Here is a 24,932-nt window from a genome sequence, read left to right as displayed (position 1 = left end):
CACCAACTGAGCTTCCACCAGGGTGTTTCCGGGAAACTGGACGCACACACACAACCTATTGTACAGGCTTCACCGGCTTTTTTTTCTTTGCCCTGCTTTCTGCAACAGCTTGTCCCGACTTGCATTCACAAGCCTGCTGGCTTTCCCACTGGGATGGATTCAGAAAGTGACTCTTGGACATCCTGTTTCTTCCCACATTACTGGAGCACCAGCCAGACAGCCCAAGCTGCTGCAAGCAGCTGGGCGCAGATGCGTGGGGACTGACAGCTCACTGATTGCCACGCATCTCCAGAGCACTGAGTGCTGCAAACCCAAACTCCTCAGCCAGCCCTTTACCCTTCCTCCCTTGCCTCCGCTCCCCTCCCCTCCCCTCCCCTCCCCTCCCCTCCCCTCCCCTCCCCTCCCCTGGCCTTCTCTCCCCCTCTTCTGTTTCTCTCGCTGCTGGCTTGCTTCCACTCTCTCTTTTCTAAATTTCTTTCTTGCTAAGTGCTTTTCTAAAACTAGTTCCTCGCCTTTGATTACTACAAAAATAACATTGGAAAGAAGTTTTGCATTCCTATACAGCTCTTGGGACATAACCAGTGTAAACAGTTTGATGTGTATCTGTGCACACTGGTTTGAGTATTGCTAAATTTATAGAAGGCCATTGGTTTTGACCAACCTTTTGCATATAGATCCAACAGGCCAAGCTAAAATGACCTTCACTCAGGATGAAGCGTTACATTTCCAAGTCAAAAAATAAGTTGTTTATCGAAGTTTCCCTGAAACCAAGAGACCAAGCATGCAAATTTTTTCCTACATAAGGAAGTCCTCTCTGTTTTCACGTCAGGCATGACCTGTCTACTTCATGATCCCTGTTTCTGCTTCTTCAGTCTTTTACAGCCCCCAAAGACAAAATCTTCTACTCAGCTCACCGGAATAGTCATTATCTGTTGTAGAAATTTTGCCTGATTCTAAAATAAAAAATAAAAGCCAATTAGAGTTTTAAATTTGTTTCAGTTTTGTCTTTTGATAACACATACACACACTATTTAAGTTTTGATGCAGGCTTTCTTCAGAGTTCAGAAGCTATCCAAAATTGTAGATGTTCTAAGTTATTTGAATACCTACAATTGTGGTTTATTATCTAATTCTTTAATCAATATGATATGGTTAAGTTAGCTAGGTGAGCAGAAAGCCAAATGCCACCAGCTCCTGCCCCAGGTCATTCTATCCTGATTATCAATCTGAGCATTCCTTTTCTTTGGTTGCTTTGTTTTCATATGGGGAAAAGCCAACTGAAATTTTAGGGAGGTATCACAAAACTCCCAGGTCGCTACACTGCTACATAAAAAATGGGGCTGGCAGGTGCTCCTTTCTCTTCAGAGACCCAGGCTGAAAGAGGTGTTAAGCTGCTCTCTCTAGTTCCCTTTCCCCTCCCCCTTTCTCACTCTGGCCCTTTCCAAGTCTTCAATTATGCCCCTGTGTGTGAATTTCCCTTCTCACTTTTAAAGGAAACTGTATTATTTTCTACACCATGAGTGTGCCTATACGTAGAAAAGATCTCTAAACAAAAGGTAAGCACCTAGAATAAAAAAACTAGACCCACTTCAAATACACCCAGAGCGTGACAATAGCACATCTTTGACCTAAATGTAAGCAATTTGGTTTGACAGACAAGTGCATGTACATAAAAAAAAAAAAAAGTTCAGTTGAAATTTTGTTGTTTTCCCAGAAAACAACACTAACAATACACTATGGATAATTCTCCCAGCCAACAGATAGAGGGCTGTAAACTCATACTGTATCTCAGTATTTCATTGCAATGCTATCTGAAAACGTATACAGCCATTACACTTTTGAAGAACTTTCATATTGTTTTCATGCACATGCGCATGCGTGTGTGTGTGTATGCATGCATGCACGCATGCTAATGCCAACTGCAGCAAACCATCTCAGGCATAAATCAGTGCTGACTTGCGAGACTAGCATATTAATATATATTTCTATTCATTTCTTTGATTTTAAAATTTTATTTGGAAGGGAGAGAGAGATTTATTCCACTGATTCATTCCCTAAACAGCTGCAAACAGCTGAGGTTGGCTTGACTGAATCCAAGTGCCCAGAACTTACTCTGTTTCTCCCGTGTGAGTGGAAGAGACCCAGACATTTGATCCATCATGTACTGTCTCCCAGAGTATGTATCAGGAGGAAGCCAGAGTTGGGAGTGTAACTGGAACTCAAACTCAGGTACTCTGATACAGAATGATGCGTCCCAAGCAGTGTTTTTTTTTTTTATTAATTATTTTGCATTATGTGACAGTTTCATAGGCTCTGGGAATCCCCCTACCCCTCCCCTTGCCCCTCCCCCCTCGTGGATTCCTTCACTGCACTAAGCACCTGCCCCAAGGATAAATTTCTAGACGAATCATTGCCACTTTAAATATTTGTATATTTTTAAAATTTGACAGTTGCTAACGATTGACTTTCCCAAATGACAGTGGCAACTGACTCTTCTAGAAGGGCTGTGTGAGATTGTGATATTGTTCCTATTCAATCACATTCTTATCAGGACTAAATATAATCATTATTTCCTTTTCAAATATTTATTTACTTGCTGTCATCTACTTGAAAGGCATAAGAGTATGGGTTTTCCATCTGTTGGCTCATTCCCCAAATGCAGCAGCCAGACAGATAGATGCTAGAAACCTGAAATTTATTTGGGTCTCCTATATGGGTGACTGGGGCAAAAGTGCTTGAGCCATCATCCCCTGCTTCCCAGGATGCATTAACAGAAAGCTGGGTCATAAGCAGAGAAGCTGAGACACAAATTGGTACTCTAAAATGGAACTATGTGCATCCATGGGGTGGCTTAACCTGCTATGCCATAACACCCACCCCTTGCAACATTTCAAAATAATGCCAGTCTGAAAGGTTAAAAGAAAGAAAGAAAGAAAGAAAGAAAGAAAGAAAGAAAGAAAGAAAGAAAGAAAGAGAGAGAGAAAGAAAGAAAGAAAGAAAGATCACCACACTATTTCTAATAATGAACCCGAAAGATTGACAATTTCTCATGTGCTTATGCATTATATGTATTTGCTTGTTCAGTATTTTTTAATTTTTATAAAAATGTATTTATTTTTATTAGAAGGCCAGTATTACTGAGAGAAGGAAAGAGAGAGGGAGAGATGCTACAGCATTGGTTCACTCTCCAAATGGGCACAATGAGCTGAGCTGAAACCAGGAACTTCTTCCAGGTCTCCCTTGTGGGTGCCAGGGCCCTAAGACTTCGCCATCTTCTACTGCTTTCCCAGGACATAAGCAGAGTTGGATTGGAAGTGGAGAAGCTGGGACATGAACTGGTGCCCATATGGGATGTGCCCCTTTTCCCTGTCATATTTTAATGTTAGCACTTTTGCTTTGTTTTTGCTTCCGCTGGCCTGATTCTATCTTTCTGTAATTGTATCTTCATGCTTCCTTTGTTAATTTTTTTCCCCATAAGTATTCATTATGATATAGCCAGGTAGACAGGAAGCCATCACCTCATCCATTCCATCCCTGTGTGTAATTCAATTCTCCTAGTTGTCAATCAAAGCACCCCCTTCCCAAGGAGGCATCTGCTTCATCTGGTATCTGGGATGGAAGACACCATAAAAATATGGAGTGCCGTGAAGTATCCAGTTGGCTTTGATCTTGTGGAAACACATTGGCCTGTGGAAGCCCATCCCTTACCTCATAAGAAGTCATGAGTTAGGCAAAGCTCTCTGTTCCACAGGCTATGGCAGGAAGTACTGCTAGATGCCTGTGCTGTCTCCTTTCCCCTACCCTTTCTTCTGTTTGGCAAATTATCTGTCCAACTGCTCACTCAAGAATGATATTTCCCTGTGTGGATGCAGGGGTCCAAGGACTTGGGCCATCATCTGCTGCTTTCTCAGACACATTGTCAGGGAGCTGCAATGGAAGTGGAGTATCTAGGATTTCAACTGGCACCCACAAGGGATGCTGACATTGAAGACAGTCACTTAACCCACTGTGCCACTACGTTGGCCCCATAAATTTATATTCAACTCCTTTTCCATGGGTTTTTTGAAGTCCTTTCATGTAGGACTGTGTATATATGTTGTAGATGGGTATCTTTGGTTTTCTTTATTCCCTCCTTAAATCTCCTACTTTTTACCTTTTCCTTCTGCGGCAACACTGCCTCTCCCTTTCCAGGAACACACCCCACTCCTTTCAATAGAAATGAAGCATTTTGAAATCTGCTGAACATAAAAAAGAAAAAAAAAAGACTTTGTACTTTTGTCCAAATGCTGCTGAATCTGCACAAGGGACTGAGGGGGATCACATATTTTCACCAGATTTAAGTTCTTTTAAAAAATTTGTATGCTAATTATATAAGTCAGGTGATATGAAAGTATAGAAAGAGGGGAAAAAAAAACAACCACCACTTCTTTATCCACCTCCATAACCACTCTTACCTGCTAAGTAACCAGTGTTCAATTCGGTGTGTGTTATTTTGCACCTTTATCTGTGCTCTTAGGAATACGTGTGAGTGCATGTGTTTGTTTTCCTGCAGTGGATAATATAGCTTAATAAGATAAAATCCTATGCCATCTGCCCTTCCAAATAATACGGAAATTCATTGTCTTTGTTTTTGTGAGTAATGGGGTTGAGTGAATTCTCACAGGTGAGGGAAAACCTTCCACTCTGGCCTGCAGCTTCTATAAGGATTAATTTCCTTCTGAGAGTTCCCCATCCTCCAACACTGCTGGAGAGCGAGATTCTGATCTCTCCTTTTACAATATAGCTTGGAACTTATTCCTTGTTCTAAGACCTAGCCTCTTCATTTTAGCTGCCTAATGGTAGATGATTATTATCATATATCACCTTGACAGCCGCTTCCCTCCATTGCTGGCTGACCCGAGCCTGTACTTTTTATGTTGGCAGTGATTCTTGTTGTTTCCTACCACATACGGTGTGCCCTTCCAGTGCTCAGCTATCTTAGACACACTCAGGATGCCCAGTTTCCACAACTGGACCCAATCTCCGGTCCTTGCTTCCTGGCACTGCACTGGTGTATCAAGTGTTTTTTTTTGTTTTGCTAAGCTATTCTGGGCTGCCTTATCCTTCGGCTCAGTTGCTTATCTGTTAAGCCTGTTTCCTTCTTCATCCTGCTCCCTACCCTGAAGCTCAGGTCAGTGGACAGCTGAGGTTCCTGCACAAATTTTCATAAAGTTAGAATAAAAGTTTATGTTTTTTCCCCCTGCTGACATTTGTGACATATTCCATTGCCAGGAAAGCTATGTGCTGTCCCCAGACATTCCATGAAGTTATTTACCATGAGGTCCATTTTCCACTGACAGATTGGAATACTCGTTTGTTTGGGGGTCTGAGCTTGTTGTTTCCAAGCACTGTAAGTACAGGGGTTGATTCTTTCCCTCTACCCCATTAGATGTCCCAAGGTCCCACTGGATCTTACAGTAGTCCTGGCAAAAACATTCACAGAGTGACTGCACAGCCTGACTGAAGTTCTCCAGTCCAGCCTTCCCAAGTTTAGGGATGTGGATTGTAGACTTTTCTTCCTGTCTATTTTGTTCTGCCTCTGGCCGTGCTTGTTTTTTCTATCTGAATCACCCCCCCCCCAACTTCTCTCAGACTGTGATGGCCACATCTAGGAACCTCTTTGATGATTGCATTAGGTTATGGAATAAAAGCTCACATCATAGAAAAGCAGGGAGTTTTCCATCTGCACCCATTCCCATTAGGGTAATGGTTCCAGTGATTTCCTGGGAGACAATTGATAACTATGTAGGGATGGTTTTGTTTATGACAAGGATTGGGGGACCTAGGGATTGATTATGATCAAATTAACAAAGCTTGAAACATTCCTACACAGCAAAGAATGATCCCATAGGACTTTCACTTATTCTGCTGGATAGTCAAAGAGGTGTAAAACCTGATTAAAATTATATTAAATATAATCACAAAACAGCTTTTTAAAAGTTTTCAATATGTGTTATATTTTACAAGAGTATAATCACCAAATAAAATAAAAAGTTATAACCTAAATCCAAAGGTAATCAGTATCCTGACATATGTGTTTATTATATTGTTGATTTAATACTTACATTTTTTTTATTGTAGTCAGATATACAGAGAAGAGGAGAGACAGAGAGGAACATCTGTCCACTGATTGACTCCTCAAGCAGCTGCAACGTCTGGAGCTCAGCCAATCAGAAGCCAGGAGCCAGGAACTTCCTCCAGATCTCCCACGCAGGTGTAGGGCCCCAAGGCTTTGAGCCGTCCTCAACTGCTTTCTTAAGCCACCAGCAGGGAGCTGGATGGGAAGCGGGACTGCTGGGATTAGAACTGGTGCCTTTATGGGACCCCGGCGCGTGCAAGGCAAGGACTTTAGCCACTAGGCTATATGATGCTGGGCACAATCGTTTACCTCTTACAATGAGTTCACATTCAGGTGGTTCTCCTTTCAACACAGTCTTATTCCCAATTTGATTGTTAGTACTGCCAAATCCTCCTTCATGAGAACGACCTGTAGATTTTGGTTTTACATGAGATAAAAGCAGTAACTGAGTAACATGATCACTAGCTAGTAAATCCAAATACTCTAGAGAAGAAGCCATTATATGAATATGACCACAATAATCTACATTTATAATACCTGGATGCACTATCAAAACTTTTAAAGTCCAACTACATCTCCCCATTGACAGTCCAATTGTATTATGAGGAATGGGGCAAACATTAGCTGGCAATAGACATGTATTAGTATTTTAAATTATTTTTACTGGAAATGTAAGGTGTGGATCTACTACTGCACTTCCTCAGGTGGCTGAAAGGAGCTCGAGGACCAAACGGGACCCTGGGATTTTTTTGCCTGACTTGGAGATTGCTGCATCGCTGGCGTTGTTTCACGGGGTTTCAGTGTTCCTGATTTTGTCCTAAAAGTTCCTTCCTTTTCAAATCTGGAAGGACATTGATTAGCCCAATGTTTACCTTTTTTTGCATCTGGGACAAATGTCAGATGCTCCCTGTGGCTGATTTTAGAAGGCTGGGAGCCACTGCAACAATCCTTATGAAAGTGTCCAGAACATACACATTTAAAACACAGTTTTCATTTAAATCATGATGGGAAGAACTGAAATGTCTGCTGCTCGCCTGGTCTTTCCCTGAAGTTCTTGCGGCCGCCGTGTGGGGGCGCAGGTGGACGCCCCTGGGCCCTGCCCCTCTCGCCGCAACCCTGTTTTCCATCTGCCTCCAGCTTCCCTCCCAGAGGGAGATCAGGAGAGAAGGGGTGGGAAGGACGAGGCTAAGGTTGTAGTGCTGGTTGCAACGATTCACAAGTCAATAAACATTGGATGAACAGAAAAAAATTTTTTTTTTCATTTTTGTAAAAGCAGCTGCTAAGAGATTTGTCAGATAAGCGGGAGAGTCAATATCATTACATGCGTTTGTGCAGTCTTCAAGAGACCCTTTGGCAGCTTTAACCGCTCTAAAAGCTTTTTGACATTGTGTATTAGCATTATCAGAAGCCAGTTTTCCTAATAGCATGCTTCTGAGTCCCTCCTGTGACACTGTTTTAGAAAGATTATTCTTAAATCTTGTAATGAAGTCTACATATGCTTCATTTGGTCCTTATCTTACATTAGCAAAAGAGGGAGCAGACTGTTCAGGATGAGCAATGTTTTCCCAAGTCCGAGTGCAGTAAGGCCTCACCTGGGAGACAGCTTGATCATCACAACCAAGTTGAGTGTGGATGCAAAGCCATCGTTCCACTCCAGTAATCTGTTCTGTTGCTATTTGGACCAGAGGATTGGCACTTTGATTTCTCACCTCTTGCTGTTGGGCTTCATCTCTCCACCAGCAGAGTGACTGCAGATGTTCAGTTGAGCTAAAAAAAAAAAAAAAGTTTAACCAGTAAATCCTAAACATGAGGAATCAGTCTCTCTGACTCTTGCAGAGCCCAGTCTCCCAAGGGTTAACTCCACAGCTTAGCTTGTTTCTAAGGGGTAACAGGATGGGCAATCTTGGCCTGATACTTTTAGCCCCTGGCTTGACCACAAGTTCCCTCTTCCCTGCTTCCCCTTTTTAAGATGCCCTCGGGGGAGCTTAGGAGTTGTTTGAGCATTGGGAAAATACTGGGAGGAACTAGGCAGAGTATAAAAGAGGCAGGCCAACTTCAAATAAACGGCATTCTCTTTACAAGAATGACCCACTGTGTGTTGTCTTTTTTGTAACCCTAGTCCCTCCACTTGGCTGCGGGCATGTGGTGACGCGGGTGTTGCTGGCAGACTCTGTCAAGGATTTTAAAACACCCTGAATAAAAGGAGAATTAGCTCCATATTGACTTAGAGCTGATTTGCCTCCCTTAGTGTTTTTAAAAGGAATAGGTTCATGTTGGTAACAATTTCTTGCATCTGGAAAAATCTGGAAGGAAGGAAGGAAGGTATTCCTTTAGCAGGGGTCCCTCATACCTGCATAAGTGAAAGCCTCAAGCTCTCCACGCCACTGGGCATTTCTGAGTCCTTGCACCAGCCTGTGGTTGTTGTGTACCAGAAACCGCTGCTACCTCTGTCTGATGACTAACTTCTAAAAGTGGAGCAGTAGATATTACTTCCAGGAAGGAACCAGCCTGAAGATTTTCTACATCATCAATTTTGGAAAACATGGACCCATATGAAGATCTTTTGTCTTTTGGGGATTAATAGGCTTACATGCCTCATGCTCAGCTTCTCTGATTCTTCTGACTCCAAAGGATTTTCGAATCAGGGTCAGAGTCTCCCTTCTCTATGTTAGCTGTATCTTGCCCTCCCTGCCAAGGCTGTAAAGCCAGAGAGATTGTTACAGAGAAACCACACAGGCAGGCTGGGATTTTTTTCCCCCTTGCTTGTGCACTTGTTTTAAGGCACCAAGCACCTCATGCTGCTGCAGTAGCTCCAGAGTTCCCTGTTGAGGAAGACAGTAGCAGTATTTTTGCACCTATCGAAACAATTCTTAGAAAAGCTGTTATTTTTTGGTCACACCCAAAGAAGAAAGAAGACCCTTTCAAAGTTTCATATTTTCAAAAGCATTACTATTTTTTTACTGTACCCCATTGTTACCACGGTGTCCTGAGGACAAGTTCCTTGCATGGTGAAACTTACTAACTCTCAGCTTCTTTCAGTTAACCTTCCCTTCTCCCTCTGGAGAAGCCTTCCCTATTCAGGTCTCTGTTGTGGCACTGCTTGTAGCATAATAGTGCAGCAAAATAGTGAAGAGCAAGACTAAGAGATAAAACCACAGAATTCAATCAGTCAGAGACCAGAGCATTCATGGTTTTAGCAAAGCATGACAGACAAGAGCAACATTAACATCATACAGGTTAAGTTAGTGATTATCGGCTGTGTGAAGAATGTCAGAGAGCAGGTTAAGGCATCAAACATATCTATGATATCAGTAAGAACAATCTGATATAGATACAGTTATTTACGATTCTGTTTTTCATCCAACCAAAACTACAGGTGCCAGACAGTCTAGATCCCGTGTCATGACCTCCCTTATGACCATGCAGTGACAGGGTTGTTCTCAAATATAAAAAGGTTTGAGATGCCGGCATGTACTGTGTCTCGCTTGGCTTGACCATGACTTGCAGATCTATGCCTTATTGTCCTCCTCAGAGTTTCCTCACAACCACCACAAGTATAATAATTAACTTTGGGTCACTTCTTGGGCAGCTATAGCTCCAGTGCTTGGGGTCTTACAAAAGACCCCAGAAAGCTGTTGGCTTTACTATTGCACCACAATGCTGGCCTCTACCCTTACTTTAAAAAAATGATTATAACATTATTATTATTTCCCATGATATAGTTTTGTAGGTATTGTGATTCCTCCCCTTTTCTTCCTCCCCTTCCACCATTTTCCCCTATATTGTTACAATAGTATTGTAACAGTTATAAGTTTAACATTCTGCTATTTAAGCACACCAGGGCATGGTAGATACAGACAAGGTAGAAAATCCAGTATCATATTGTCAAGATAAATTTAACTCTTTCATTGGGAGTCATCCTTGTATTCAGAAGTAGAGATGACTACTATAATTTATCTTCACTTCTAAGGATGCTAGCCTCTATTATACAGTTTATCTATGAGAGTATGATTATACTTATTTACATATATACATATATGTTTCATATTTTGCTTGAAGATTATATTATATCGGAGAAAACATATGATATTTGTCCTTTGGGGATTAGTTTATTTCACTGAGCATAATGGTTTCTAGCTGGGAACATTTTGTTGTAAACGGTAGAATTTATTTCTTTTTAATGGCTTTGTAGTGTTCCATGGAGTATATATATCACAGTTTGTTCATCCACAACTCCATCTGGTTTGTTTCCATGTTTTGCTACTGTGGATTGTGTTGTTATAAATGTAGGGTTACAGGTTGCTTTCTTTATAAATGTACTTTCCAGTAGTTGCCACAACTCAATTCTGCTTTCATTGCAATGACATGAGCTCAATCTGTCTGTAAGGGAGGTAGAGAAATGTGGTCTTCATCTGGAAGGCAAAGGACTCAGAAAAAACTTGGTGTTTAAATTATTTTATAAAGATTTATTTATTTATTTGGAAAGGAGGATCAACAGAGAGGAAGAGAGAGGAAAAACAAATGCCATCTGCTGATTCACTCCCCTAATGGCTGCAAAGGCTGAAGTTGAGCCTCTCTGAAGCTAGGATCCCGGAGCTTCTTCTGAGTATCCCATGCAGGTGCAGGGTCACAAGGGCTTGAACCATCCTTTGTTGCTTTCCCAGATGATAAGTAGGGAGCTGGATTGGAAGTGAAGTAGTCAGAAACCAAGCCGACACCCATATGTGATGCTGAAGCTTTCAGGTGGACGATTAGTCAGTTCAGCCATCCTGCTAACCCCAACATTTCCATTATTAAAGAAAGAAGTGGAGCATCTTCTAGTAATACTTCAAGATGACAAGCACAAAGGGAAAGAGGAGAGGCAGCCATTACATGTTCTTAAGGCCTTTAGGGAACATGGAGCTATTGCTTTGGCCATATACATGGGCATTTACAAGAACGGTGATATTGTGGACATCAAGGGAATGGGTACTGTTCAAAAAGCAATGCCTCATAAATGCTACCATGACAAAACTGAAAGTCTACAATGTTACCCACCAAGCTGTTGACATTGTTATAGACAAACAAGTTAAGGGCAAGTTTTTTGCCAAGAGAATAAATGTGCATATTGAGCATATTAAAGACTGTAAGAGCTGGGATGGTTTTCTGAAATGAGTGAAGGAAAATGATCAGAAAAAGAAAGAAGCCAAAGAGGAAGGTACCTAGGTTCAGCTGATGTGCCAGCCCGCTCCATCCAGAGCAGCCCACTTTGTCACGACCAATGGGAAGGAACCTGGCTTGCTGGAGCCCATTCCCTATGAATTTATGGCATAAGAAGTGAAAGAAAAATAAAAGACCTCTGTACTCTAAAAAAAAAGAAAAGATGAAAACAATGAAGGAAGGAAGGAAGGAAAAGAAAGAAACAAAGAAACAAAGCAACAAAGAAAGAAAGAGGAAGAGTGGATAGATGGGGAGCAGTTATTTGGTTCGGTCACATTACCCCAGAACCTGTGTATAACTGACTTGCAGAGATGTGAAAATATCAGGTTGTTGGTAGGCTAAGCAATCATGTTTGATGCCAGCATACTAACTAATCAATCAACTTTTGAAGATTGTAATATATCCTTTATATTTCATACAGGTACTGTCTTGGAAAGACTTGTTTTGGGTGTGGTTTATTTCACTAAGTATAACAGTCTCAAATTGCATCCATTTTGTAGCAAAACACAGAATTTTATTTTGTTTTATAGCTGAATAGTATTCTATCATGTACATATGCCACATTCTTTTGGGGGGTCCAATCAACATTTGATGACCACCTAAGCTGATTCCATATCTTAGCTGTTGCATATTGAGTGGCTATAAACATGAGGATAGGGATAATTCATATGCTGATTTCATTTCCTTTGAGTGTAATCCCAGGAGTCAGATAGCTGAGTCATGTGCAGGTCTAATTTCAGATTACTGAGAAATTTCTACACTGTATTCCATAAAAGTTGCTTTGGTTTCTATTTCCACAAACAGTGCTTTAGGGCACCTTCTTCTCCACATCACCACTTGCAATTGTTATTTTCTGATTTTTGGAAGATAGCTATTCTAACTGGGATGAGTTAACTATGGTTTTATTTGCATTTCCCTCATGGCTGGTGATTCTGAGCATTTTTTTTTCTTTTTATTGATTGCATTGCATTATGTGGCACAGATTTATAGGCACTGGGATTCCCCCCACCCCTCCCCAAACCCTCCCCCCATGGTGGATTCCTCCACCTTGCTACATTGTCACAGTTCAAATTCAGTTGAGATTCTTTCATTGTAAGCATATACCAAGCATAAAGTCCAGCATCTTATTGTCTAGATAAGTTCAATGGATTCTTGGGGAGACCATCTCTGGTTTGAAGGTAGAGCCAGTAGAGTATCATCCCGATCAATTAAAAGTCCCAACATGACATCAGCAACAATTTATAACATTGTGGAATTAATTGACATGGTATTGAGTAACCAATATATTAAAAAAAGAAAGAAAGAAAAAAATGCAAGTTCTGAACCACATCCTGTGACTTCTTCATTGACATTTCATTTATTAGTTTATATGCAACCGGGTTTTATACACCTTAAAATGGCTATAGATTACTATTCAGCTGTCTCGTGTCTATTTTAATTTCAGTATTTAGCAGTTTATAGCGTTGAAGCATGATTTTGCTGAACCTGGCTGTTTTTCGGGTAGTCTAACTCTATAACTCTAACAAGACATGTGTCAACAGTTTAGGTGAACAGTTTTAGGAGGAGTGTGCAGAGAAATCTTCAATACCCTAGTGAGGAGTAATTAATCTTTGTGTCCCACCCAGTGAGGTATAAGTGCATCCCCACTGACTGTTTCCTGTCTGATTCTAAGCTTTCCTTGTTGTTCTCTATCTATTCTAGATTTTTTGTTCGTTTGATTCTGAGCATTTTTAAAGATTTATTCATCTTTTGAAAGAGGGAAAAAGGGAGAAAGAGAGAATCTTCTGCTAGTTCACTCTCTAGATGGCTGTAACGGCTGGTGCTGGTCAGGCCAAAGTCAGAAACCAGGAGCTTCATCTGGGTCTCTCTCAGGGACTCAGGGGCCCAAGTACTTGGGCCATCCTGAGTTGTTTTTTTCCCAGGACATAAGTAGGAAGTTGAATGGGAAATGCAGCAGCCAGGACACAAACCAGTACTCATATGGGATGCTAGTGCTACAGGCATTGGTTTAACCCACCGCACTACACAGCACTGACTTCAATATCAGTTTCTTAAAAACTGCAAAAATTTTCAGTTGATTTGAAAGGCAAAGAGATAGAGATGTTCTCCCATTGGTTTGCTCCCCAGATGTCTGAATTAGCCAGCGCGAGGCTAGACAAAAGCCAGATCAGGGAATTCAATCCTGATTTCCCATGTGAGTGGCAATAATTGAATCATCATTTGCTACCGCCCAAGATATGCAATAATAGAAAGCTGGATTGGATTCAGGGAATGGGGTAAAGCAGGGACTCAGTCCAGGTACCTCAATATGTAATGTGAATATCTTAAGCATGGACTCAATACTCTGTCCACTAATTCCATAACGTTATAAATTGTTGCTGATATTATGTTGGGGCTTTTAATTGATTGGGACGATACTCTGCCGGCTCTACCTTCAGACCAGAGATGGTCTCCCCAAGAAACCGTTGAACTTATCTGGACAATAAGATGCTGGACTTTATGCTTGGTATATGCTTGCAATGAAAAAATCTCAACTGAATTTGAACTGTGACAATGTAGCAAGGTGGAGGAATCCACCATGGGGGGAGGGTTTGGGGAGGGGTGGGGGGAAGCCCAGTGCCTATAAAACTGTGTCACATAATTCAGTATAACAAAAAAAATACAGGTGAACATAAAAAAAAAAAGCACGGACTTAAACAGAATCTCACATGCTTGCCTTTTAGTCATTTTAATGGGTGCTTATGCATCAGGTACCATGATACATGTTTTATGTCTCATCTCAATTTTATCTGCCCTTAATAATTTCTATTTTCTATTTATTCATTCAATCATTTAACAATTATTTTGGGAGCACATACTAGCTATCTGATCAGCTTTCTTTATCCATAAAAATGGACTTACCTGGGACTAACGCAATGGTTCAATGGCTAAATCCTCATCTTGCAAGGACTGGGATCCCATATGGGCACTGGTTTGTGTCCCGGCTGCTCCACTTCCTATCCAGCTCCCTGCTTATGGCTTGGGAAAACAGTAGAGAACGGCCCAAGGCCTTGAGACCCCATGCTCACATGGGAAACCCAGAGGAGCCCCCTGGCTCTTGGCTTTGGATCAACAATGGTCTGGCCATTGAGGCCATGTGGGGAGTGAGCCAGCAGATGGAAGAGCTTTCTTTCTGTCTCTCCTTCTCTCTATAAATCTACCTTTCAAGGACACGCCAAAGCAAGAGTGGGAGGTGAGAATGGGGCAGAAGCTGAAGTCTTTGGCAGGCCAGCATCTGAAGGGTTCAGAAAAAGTCCAGATTTTTACTGCCAGGATGCTAAGATGCCAAGATGGTAAGTACTAAGTGTGCCATCTTGGCCACACACTCCTTTTCCTCAGCACTATCTCCGTTTTTCATCCCCTTCCCAGAGCTGGACAACTTAAATGTCTTCCCATTCCTTCTTCCACTCCAATTCTTACAAGGCTTAAGGGAACTGGTGATGACCTCCAGACTTCAACTCAAATGTCTGGGGAGCCTCATCTAGAGCCTGGATGTGGGGTTTGCTGGGAATCATTGTCTCCTGTTTTATTTCTTCAATTGCCTATACATATTTCCAGGGAGATGGTCAAATAGGCTACTAGAAAAATGGTCTGAGAAGCTACCACATGCTCACTTTCAATATTGAGCAGTGTATCAGTTCAGAGAAGGACTGGCCATGAAATGCCCTACTCAATTCTGGTTCTCTAGCAGGAAGATGTGGAGGTGGAAGTAAGGATAAATGGGGGAGGATTGACTTCAGTGAAAGCTAAAGATGGAGTAAGCAGGGTTCTGTGACATTCCTCTGATCCTGATGAGTATCTGACACTTGTGAAAGGAAAGGACAAAAGCAGAATCAGGCACACTGTGATGTAGTCCTGAAAAGGTCTCAGATGGTCTGAGAGAGAGAGAGAGAGAGAGAGAGAGAGAGAGAGAGAGAGAGAAATGTGGGGCCAAGATGATGTATGAATGAAACCCAGCACTGAAATGAGAAGCACAGCCTTGGTCCCCCTGTTGTATTCAGTTATTGACTAGAGGCTGCCCCCAAAGATCACAGCCTTGGTTCAAAATGGCAGCACATTCTGCAGGTGCGATAGCTGCAGGCTCTCAGCTAACTGCTCTCCCTATAGCTGGAAGGTTAGATGTTTCTTGAAGAGAGAACTGAGTCCACACCTGCCACAGCCTGTAACTCTTTCTAACCACCAAGAAAATGCTCAGCATTAAGAAAAACATGAACTTAGTAGGCAAGCTTTGGCTTCCTTATCAAGCCTTGGCTTACCTTGGAGTAGCAGGAAACCACTTTCCTACCTAAGGGTGGATTCTGAGGAAGCTGGGTGTGGAGTTATCAGGGAACCCAGAGTCTTTGAGAAAACAAGATAAAGACATAATACAATAAAGCCCAAAATTGGAACAGGAGATCAAGGAGTTTATTTGAAGCTCCTCTCCCATCTCTTGAATGTCCTCAACAAGTTTTGCCTTCTCAACATCATGAATGCATATATATACACATATATATGTGTGTGCATATATCATATACGTACATATGTATATGCGTGTGCATATATATTATGTATGTGTGTGTGTGTGTGTGTGCCTGTATGGGATTCATTTTCACTGTCTGTCCCTTTTCCCTGGGACCATGATCTTTCAGCCTCTGTTGTTTATCTGCTGGCCCTCCAGAATAGCTCAAAATTCTGCCACTTATTAGATCCCTTTTGCCTAGACCCTTCACCTGAGTTCTCAGGGTCTCATGTCATGTTCAGAACTAGCAAATGTCTACAGGGGAAAAGCGATTGTGCAACATTAATTCACTTCTCTGTGAGTCTTCTCTTCTCTCGGATTTTAGCCCTTGAAGTCATGCAATCTGATATGATCCTCCAGCTTTATTTATTTTTTTTAAGTTTCATTTATTTATATTGGAAAGGCAGATTTATGGAGAGGAGAGACAGAAAGATCTTCCATCTGCTGGTTTACTCCCCAAGTAGCTGCAATGGCTGGAGCTGAGCCGATCTGAAGTCAGGAGCCTCTTCCAGGTCTCCCACCTGTGTGCAGGGTCCCAAGGCTTTGGGCCGTTCTCTACTGCATTCCCAAGGCAGAGGCAGGGAGCTGGATGGGAAGTAGAGTAGCTGGGATATGAACTGGTGCCCATATGGGATTCTGGCGCATGCAAGATGAGTACTTTAATCACTAGGCTACTACACCAGGCTCCTGGCTTTATTTTTGTTAAGATTGCCTTAGGTATTCTGAATGTCTTGTGTTTCCATATGAATTTTAGCATCATTTTTCCTATACCCGAGAAGAATTTCTTTTGTTCTATTATATCTTTAAATTGACTTGGTTCATATGTTATCATTTTCTAGTTGTTGTTTTGAGTAATCCTAACTGGAGCTACTTCATTACCTTCAGACATATACTTTTAATTTTCCAACTATATGGAACTTAAAAAATTTCCTTTCGGTAGTGATTCCTAACATCAATGCAATTATATGTTACAGTATATTTGAAAATTTTTGAATTTTTCTCTATGTTCTAGAACACATTATTTTTTTTCAGATATAAATACCCCACCTATGCTTTATAAGAATGTATGTCCCCTTCCACATATAAGGGGAACATATGCTATTTATTTCTGTGTCTGGCTTATTTCATCTTAACATAATGTCCTCTAGCACCATCCATTTTGCTGCAAAATATTTCATTCTTTTAAAGGGCTGAATGATACTTTAGTGTGTGTATACACACACATTTTCTCTTTTAAGTCTGGACAATAGGTACCACATCAGTTAGATAGACCACGTTTTCAGTGTTTGATATCACAGCTCCCAACAGCCTATCCCAGGTGCTCCAAGGCTCCAGGACTAAAGCTATGGCAAAAGGGGAGAATGTTACTTCTCCAACTTGATCAGCACGTATTACACACATGCACTGAAATGCTGTACAATATCCCACAAGTATATATTCAATTAATAAAGTTTTAAAGAACACATTTTGTAACTGTTAAATGCAATTATCTGTACAAATTAAGCCTTTAAAAAATATATGGAAGAGCTAAAGAAGGAGAAACGGAGATTCTTCCATTTGAGTCACTCCTCAAATGGCCACAATGGCTAGGGATATAGCAGGCTGAATCCCGGAGCCTGAAACCCCTTTCAGATTTCCCACGTGGGTGGTAGGGGCCTAGGCATTTGGGCCTTTTTCGTGCTTTTCAAGCATATTAGCAGGGATTTGGTTCATAAAAGGAGCAGCAAGGACTCAAACTCATACTCCTATTTGCTAATTTTTTTTGATGTTCATTCTACAAATGATAAGGGTGGGCAGCTTAAGGTGCAACTTGGGGCACCTGCATTCCGCTAGCAGTCACTAATGTGCTTGTGAAAGCAGCAGATGATGCCCCAAATAGTTGGATCCCTGCTATCCATGTGGGAGACCCAGGTTTCATTCTGGCCTCCTGGTATCAGTCTGGTCGGGCTCTGGCTATTTCACGCATTTAGGCAGTGAATTTACAAATGGAAGAGGGCTGTTTCTCCTTTTCCAAGAAAAATATTAATTTAATTTTTAAATTAAATTAATTTAAATTTTTAAATTGCTTTTAATATTTTTCTTGGAAAAGGAGAAACAGCCCTTAAAGATAATGGCACCTTTATTTGTGGCAACCAGCGTATTTTGGCATTCACTTCCCAGTAAATGCAGCATTTTGGCTAGGATTTCCATTTTCACCCAACTTCATTGCTACCTCAAATAAATGATCCCAGGAAACTGAATACTTGACACGAAGAGAGGAGGAATAGGATGGATTGCGAAAAGGACAAAGAAAAAGGACAAGTTGTCAATCATTGTTTTCAACAAAGTTTTATTTTTTTTAATTTGAAAAAAACCTTACGCTTTGTAGAAGAATCAAATATCTGTTTTGAACCCTCAAAAGTGCAAAAAAAAAAAAAAAAAAAAAAAAGAAAAAGAAAAAAAGGCCTTAAAACAAGCTTGACTGACAATCATTGGCTTAGTAAGACACCAGGTAAGGTGTCTGAATGGCCCATGGAAATATCTGTGTTTAATACCCGCCTCCAGCTGCCCTGAGCATATCAGGAGTCAATAGAAGGGAGATTATGTGCTCTTTCTCAAATAACTAAAAATAACTATTTTAAGAAACCTTACTAAATGTGAAAACTCATCAGAAATCAAATTTTATTTTTTGCGAGTTAGAAAAATATGACCATGTCAAAAAATACAGTCTAGCCCATAAAGAGTCATTCCAGCCATTTAAAAGTTTACAGTTTGGAAAAATCAGGTCACATACAAGTCTTAAAACACTTCGTGAACAACACACAACCATCAGTTTAGGTATTGCTAGTTACATGTAACTTCTACTTGAGACTGTTCTCCATCAGAGCAAGGGTAGTACCCAGCCTGCTGATTGTTGCACTTTAAAGCTGTGGTTTACAAAAACCCAAAGCAACAATAACTCTCACTTTGAGTATATTATCACACGTAAGTTTTGACAAGTACTACAAAAAGGTATGCTCTAAATTTCAGCTCCACTTCCTTATCTTTTTAAATTCTGTTTTAAGTGAGTGTCTTAGAAATAGAACATGAATTATTAGCCAGGAGTTGATGAGTTACAGGGTTTAAAATTAAGTGATAAGAAGTACCTATGTAACTGTGTCACATAATACAATGTAATTAATGAAGAAAAAAAAAATAAAACACACAAATCAGAAAAAAAATTAAGTGATAAGAAATATCAATTTTGATTGCAGTGTAGAAAACAAAGCTGGCATGTCTTTAAAACATTTAAAAATGAAAAAAAAATGTTTAAAACCAAAGTTAAAACTTCTCTAGAAGCTGAAAAAATATTCAATTTGTTCTTTTGAATTTTGGTATGCAGATCTGTGCTCTATTTTTTTTTTTTGCTCCAAAAGATGAGTTACCCACATTTTCCCACTAGCAGATGAAACAGCAAACTGCAAAATCGACTATTTTAACTTTCAATAATTTAGGAAAAGATAAAGCATATGGCAGTATAAAACACAAGTATAAAATGAACTCTTTCGGGAGTGGGTAATATATGGAAGACTTCGGGTCTAAAGTTCACATGGAAGACTTAGAAGTTAATAATGGTGCAAAGAGATATTAATGGCTTTCTTTCCAACTTTCCTGCTAGATGATGTTACCAGGTGAGATTTATTGCTGGTATTTTACGCCCCAGATTTATTTTTCAATAAGCTGATACCTATAATCACACACATACGTAAGGTGATGTAGATTGTTAAAAAAAAAAAAAAAAAGAATCCTTCTTGAACTAAGTGACATTCATGACCAGTAGGCAAAAATACTTACTGAGTAATTTAAACTAAAAGCAGGGTATATTTTTAGGAGGTAGAAAACAAGTACCAAAAAGTTATCATTTTGAAATTCATCCCCCCACTTTCAGCTTCAAACTTAGATTTTACATTTCTCATTCCCCATTCTCCCACTAAAGCTATGAATTCTACTACCATTCATTGTCTAAATGTATAGACCTACAGCTGCCAAGAGAATCTGTTTTAAGTTTTGCCGCTAAGCCACCAAATGTACCTGATACTCAGGCATCAACTAAGAACATTCTGCATCACTCTATTTGGTTAATTCACTTCATAACAAAATGTGCCAGTGTAAAAAAAAAACTTGATAAAAGATTAGTGAACAACTTTACCATGCAATTCTAATACATTAGGGTAGTTGTACAAACCTAAATTTGTGTTTTCACTGTCCTGATTTGGAAAAGTTATATATTAAAACTGTTATCACTAGTGTTAACTGGAAATAGGCAAGTATTTTGTTACAAAAAATTATCTAATAACCAAAATGAACTGCATTTCTTCTCAGAGTTACATTGTGCTGATATTCTAGACAGCATTATAATAAAGAATTCCATTTTTGCAAAAGGCTGGGTTCACAGTGAATATGTTAGTACCGAGATCACGTGCTTAATAGTAAAGAATGGCATTACTCAACGTATCTAAGGCATGTAAAAATAGCATTAAAGCTCTTAAGGGCAATGATTTAAACTTGCTATCTGCTAGAAAAAGGTGTTGTTAAGAATAAAACAAAACAAGAAAGCACATGCTAGTCTGTAGTGCTTTTATAAAGAAATGGATTAATTCATGCAAATTCCTGCTGCTGGAGCTAATGGAACAAAGATGAATGGACTCCCTGCTCCCTTTAACAAGTAGCCCAGTCTTGAAAACGAAAGCAATCACTTGCTATTTTCCACACTGTACTGCTGGGCGTGACCTGAGCAGTCAGCAGGAAATTTTGGTTGAAGAAATGTTGCTTGTTTCCATCAAACTTCACGATTCCACTGGTCACAACGAGAACTGTTGTCTGCGACTGGGTAGCTTGCTCTTCAGCCACACACAAAAAAAGAGGTTAGTTTTGTCTTTGGAAAAGCAGATTTTTAAAGTTGTGTAGTTTATGATCTAATGCTAACAAATGTCATAAGTTTTCTTTACAATGGTGAGTATGGAAATCCCAAACAAGAAAATAAAGTAGATTTCAAAGATACTAAAATTACTTTCAGTCTTGAAAGATTTGACGTACTCTGATGTTTTAAAATAAAGAGTTCATAAATAGCGCAGGACCAAATGTTTCCTATATACATTAATATTTTATTAGGCTTCCATAAGGCTTATGCATATGTTGTTTCTTCAGCTATTGTTTAAGAACATCACAGTAAATGCATTACCCTAAACCAATAGAAAGGACCTTTAAAGCAGCTATACAAATTTTGAATGATGGAATTACGATGCATGATTTCAAATTATTTTGCATCAATATATGCTTAGTTTTTAATTCCATTTTTCCATGAGCTGTTTAAAGACTCCTTCCCCATTCTTAAGACACTTAGGACTCCACCTAGAGGACAATATTATAAACTGCACAGATGTATCTTGAATCAAATTCTATCTTTCCACAAACTGATTTCATATTAACAGAGTAAGCTTCCGTGAAATTTTAATAAGCTGAAAGACACCAAAAGACATTAACCATGCATATATGCTAAATTTTCTCTGAAGACAATTTAAGATCCTACAGGCAGTTATTTTGAGAAAAAGTAGGCGCTTTCTCTTTGTCATAAACAAAAAGCTAATGTTTCTTTGATTTCTCATATGATTCTTTTATAAGCCAAAACCACACAAACCATGAAAACTCATTAGTGGGTTTCTAAAGTAAGAAGCTTTCAAAGGAAAACCAAAAGTTTGGGCAGCTCAATGACATAGAATATTAAAGTTACCTAAGTACGTTAACAGGTCTACTAGTACAAGTTGCTTGATGCTTCTGATGTAAAAGTTCAGTGGTTATTCAAGGAAAACAAAGCAAGTATCTCAGAATATCTTGATCTTACCATGAACTGGCTGGCAATCTAACATGTTGACTTGAAACTGGCTTGAGGGCAACATGTCAAAAAAATTTGTCAGGGAGTCCATCCCGGTAACAACATTTCCGTTCCAGATCAGGGTGGCCTTGTCCAGATAGAGCCTGGTAATTGCCTAACGTGGGAAAATGTAAAAGTAAAATGGACAGAGTTTTGCTTCTAGGTAAACTATTGTCTGGAACTAGTTTAAAAGGTATAGAAACATGAAATTTACAAAACTGGGTGTGCAGGGAGAGAGTTTAGGAGACAGGAAAGTGGGAGGGGTGGGGGAGATGCATATATGCTCATGTTCTTAATGCTATGAAAACCTAGATCGCTCCTTGAGGCTACTTTATTTTTGTGAGCAGTAGGCACAATAAACACTCTACACAAGGAACAATAAGCATCCACTGTCACATCCCTTCCCCCATCCCATACAAACTACCAGGAACTTCTTTTATCTTCCGCCTTTACAATTACAGGGATTTAGTAATAAAGTATTAACCTTTGCACCTGCAGAACAGAAGTTCACTAAATTATAGTACTATGCTGATAAACAGTTAGGATTTACTTAATTGCTACTCATCACCCTAGTCATAAAACGATGGTAAGAAAAATGAACAACTTGCAAGAGATCATGAAAACTAGAGAAAAGCAAATACACCCCTCCTAACAGCCATTATAGCAACACTTCCCTAAGCAAGTTCTTAAAAAGCAAGTCCAGTTATCACATAAAGGAGCCAAACTAACAGCTGGCTCATGAACAGCAAAAAGAACTGATATTGAATAAAAGGCAGTGCATTGTGTAATACTCACCTGGCGTCTCTTATCCATGGTCTCATAGTAAATGTTGACAAACTCCTCAGCAGCTCGGCAGGCCTGATCTACATATGTTTTGAAGTCCTACAAGAAAAATGTTGCAAGTATAGATGACCTGCTCCCCGACTGTACCTGAGCGCAAAACCAGCACCAAGAGCTGATGAGTTACTTCAGTGAACACTGCAACTCTATACACAGTCCATGTTCTTCCATGTGCATGTAAGAATTATAATGATACGGAATCGAGAGTAGCTTTTTCAAAAAGTTGTTTGTAGGTGCTTTTCTGTAATATATGATCATGTCTGACTAGGGAATCCGATTGCTTTCAGTGTTTACAATATATGCTACAAAACATTCACCGTAATAAAAATGACACTGTGTGAGTCTTAAAAGGTGGGGAGAGGGAAGTTACTGAGTAAACATGTTTAGCTTTCTTTCCCAGGCAAAAGTTACGATTCAACTGAACCGGCGCTGAATGGCCGAAACGAAACGCAATAGGAATAAGTGAAACCGGAAGGAAGTACTTGGAAAAGTATGAAGGTCCACTTAGGAAACTTGCTCACTGTGCTAACCTTCGTAGGGTTTGTTTTCTAGTGTATTAGAACAGACATGCTACTGGGGCTAAGGCGGAGAAGGAAGGGGCTCAGGTCCCTTCTCGCCTGCCGTTTGGCAGCCGTGGCCAACTCTCTGAATGCAGACCCCTGGGTCATCACTTTCATTCCTTTGTCAGGCGATCAAGGGCAATTTTTGTTTTTGAGAGAGCAGCTCAAACAGAGCTTTAGAGCTGCAAATGAACCCGAGACCCTGGCCCACCCTCCCTCAACTCCGCTCACTCCGGGACCAATCAGAGGCCACGCGATGCTGAGAGAGCGGGCGCTGCTGTGGGCTCCGCCCCTGAGGCAGGCTGTTCTGAACCGGATTCGTCGCATGAACACGTGACGCACAGCTCCGCCCATGCCCCTCCCCTCGGCCACCCGCGCGCCGACGCCGAGGCTCCCCGGAGCGACCGGCTCACTCACCACGGCCATGGACATGGGGGAACCCGTAGCAGCTTTTCCCGGCAGTGGCAGAGTCACTACCTCGTCGCGGGCGTCGTATCTTCGGCTGTTATAGAACCAAACGTTTAGAAAGCGACCAAAACCCGCCAAAGGCGCACAATTTACTAAACCGCCCATTCGGTCCCGGAAGTAGCCAGTCCGCCGTTAAAAGCGTCCCGGCGTTCCCACCGTCCCACCCACCTCCTTTCAGTTCCATTGGATTGCTACCACCTCGGTTATTTTATTTACTCCTTGATGGTTGTTCACGTAGTTTAAAAGAGAAAAGCAACACTACTTTCTTGCCAACTGAATATTCTGAAGAAAACTATCCTGGTTTTGAAGCCAGGCAGCTTCGCTCAAAGCAAAAAAGTACAATTAAGGGAAGCGGGTTGTTTTATTACTGCAGGAAATGGGATCAAAGTCCACTGACAACCAATGAGAAACGTGAAGCCTAAGAGTTTGAGGTAGAAGGGGCGGAGCTTGTGGGAGCACACTGCACAAGACCAACAGAGAACAATTTAGAGTTTTGTTCTGGAATCTTCTTGAAGAAACAAGGCGCCCCCAGCAACAAAACGGCAGGAATACAAAACATTTGATTTTACACCCACCATATTTCAAAGGTAAAGGCTTTTCGGGTCTATTCTAGAAAACACTTCCAAGTATCTTCCTGAGAATAAATTTTAAAATGAGTTCACAATATCATCCATACTTTCCAGGCCCCTTAATACGGAAGAAAGTGGGCAAATAACAGCTAAAATCTCAAATCACCACCATTTCCCACGTATTTTTACTCACTGGCATATTTCCAATATAGTTAATTACTACTTTTATCATCTCCGATTTCAACTGAGACACAAATTACCTAACAAGCTTAGAGACAGTGAGTTGAGATTCAAGGCCAAATGAAGTAATTAGCAAGGCAATATGGCTTTTCAGCCCAACTCAAAGCCACCACTGGCTTCTGCATTGCCCCATTGCATCTTACCTTGAGTAGCTGCTTTCAGGCTGCTCATGATGATAATCTCTCCTTCCATAACACCTATCCTGCTCTCCATAAGACCAATCTCTTCTGTACCTTCTCATACTTGAGAACTTTCTTTTCCCTGACTGCTTCTCTCGTATTCTATCTCCAACTGAAACGTTAAGAACTTCTTTCCTCTTCCGTTTCTCTGACGTCACATCCGAGACATCTCCCACTGAAGTCCTCCCCCTACTATCGTTACAAATATGTTAATAAGTATCCATATCCACCATCTTCCCTCTGAACTTTAATCACAAATGTGCATTTTTATTAAACATGAAAACCAAGGTACATCACAGGCTTCTGATGCCTGTAAGCACAGAATGTTCTCT

General features: G+C 40.6%; 1 protein-coding gene and 1 long non-coding RNA gene across 4 annotated transcripts; one reads left to right on the top strand and one right to left on the bottom strand.

Annotated features, from left to right (window-relative positions):
- The first annotated feature begins 18,583 nt into the window (after positions 1-18,583).
- LOC131478599 (uncharacterized) lies at positions 18,584-20,403 on the top strand. Its single transcript, XR_009244570.1, has 2 exons — positions 18,584-18,953; positions 19,047-20,403. It is a non-coding gene; the product is annotated as an uncharacterized LOC131478599 (long non-coding RNA).
- On the bottom strand, positions 19,608-24,724 carry NXT2 (nuclear transport factor 2 like export factor 2). Of its 3 annotated transcripts, none has more exons than XM_004590250.4 (5): positions 24,565-24,724; positions 23,562-23,646; positions 22,540-22,626; positions 21,715-21,859; positions 19,608-20,713 (listed from the first exon to the last, which is right to left on the bottom strand). In XM_004590250.4, the coding sequence occupies exons 1-5, from the start codon at positions 24,660-24,662 to the stop codon at positions 20,532-20,534; spliced, it is 597 nt and encodes a 198-aa protein (XP_004590307.1). In that variant the 5' UTR covers positions 24,663-24,724; the 3' UTR covers positions 19,608-20,531. The 3 variants fall into 3 exon arrangements, with proteins under 3 accessions (XP_004590307.1, XP_058514976.1, XP_058514977.1); XM_058658993.1 differs by lacking the exon at positions 24,565-24,724 and adding an exon at positions 23,811-23,932; XM_058658994.1 differs by lacking the exon at positions 24,565-24,724 and adding an exon at positions 23,781-23,918.
- Positions 24,725-24,932: the final 208 nt, after the last annotated feature.

Source organism: Ochotona princeps, chromosome X (assembly GCF_030435755.1).
Source record: "Ochotona princeps isolate mOchPri1 chromosome X, mOchPri1.hap1, whole genome shotgun sequence".
Classification (NCBI taxonomy): Eukaryota; Metazoa; Chordata; class Mammalia; order Lagomorpha; family Ochotonidae; genus Ochotona; species Ochotona princeps.
The sequence above is the reverse complement of the archived record's forward strand: the minus strand, read 5'-3'. Positions and strand labels throughout refer to the sequence as shown.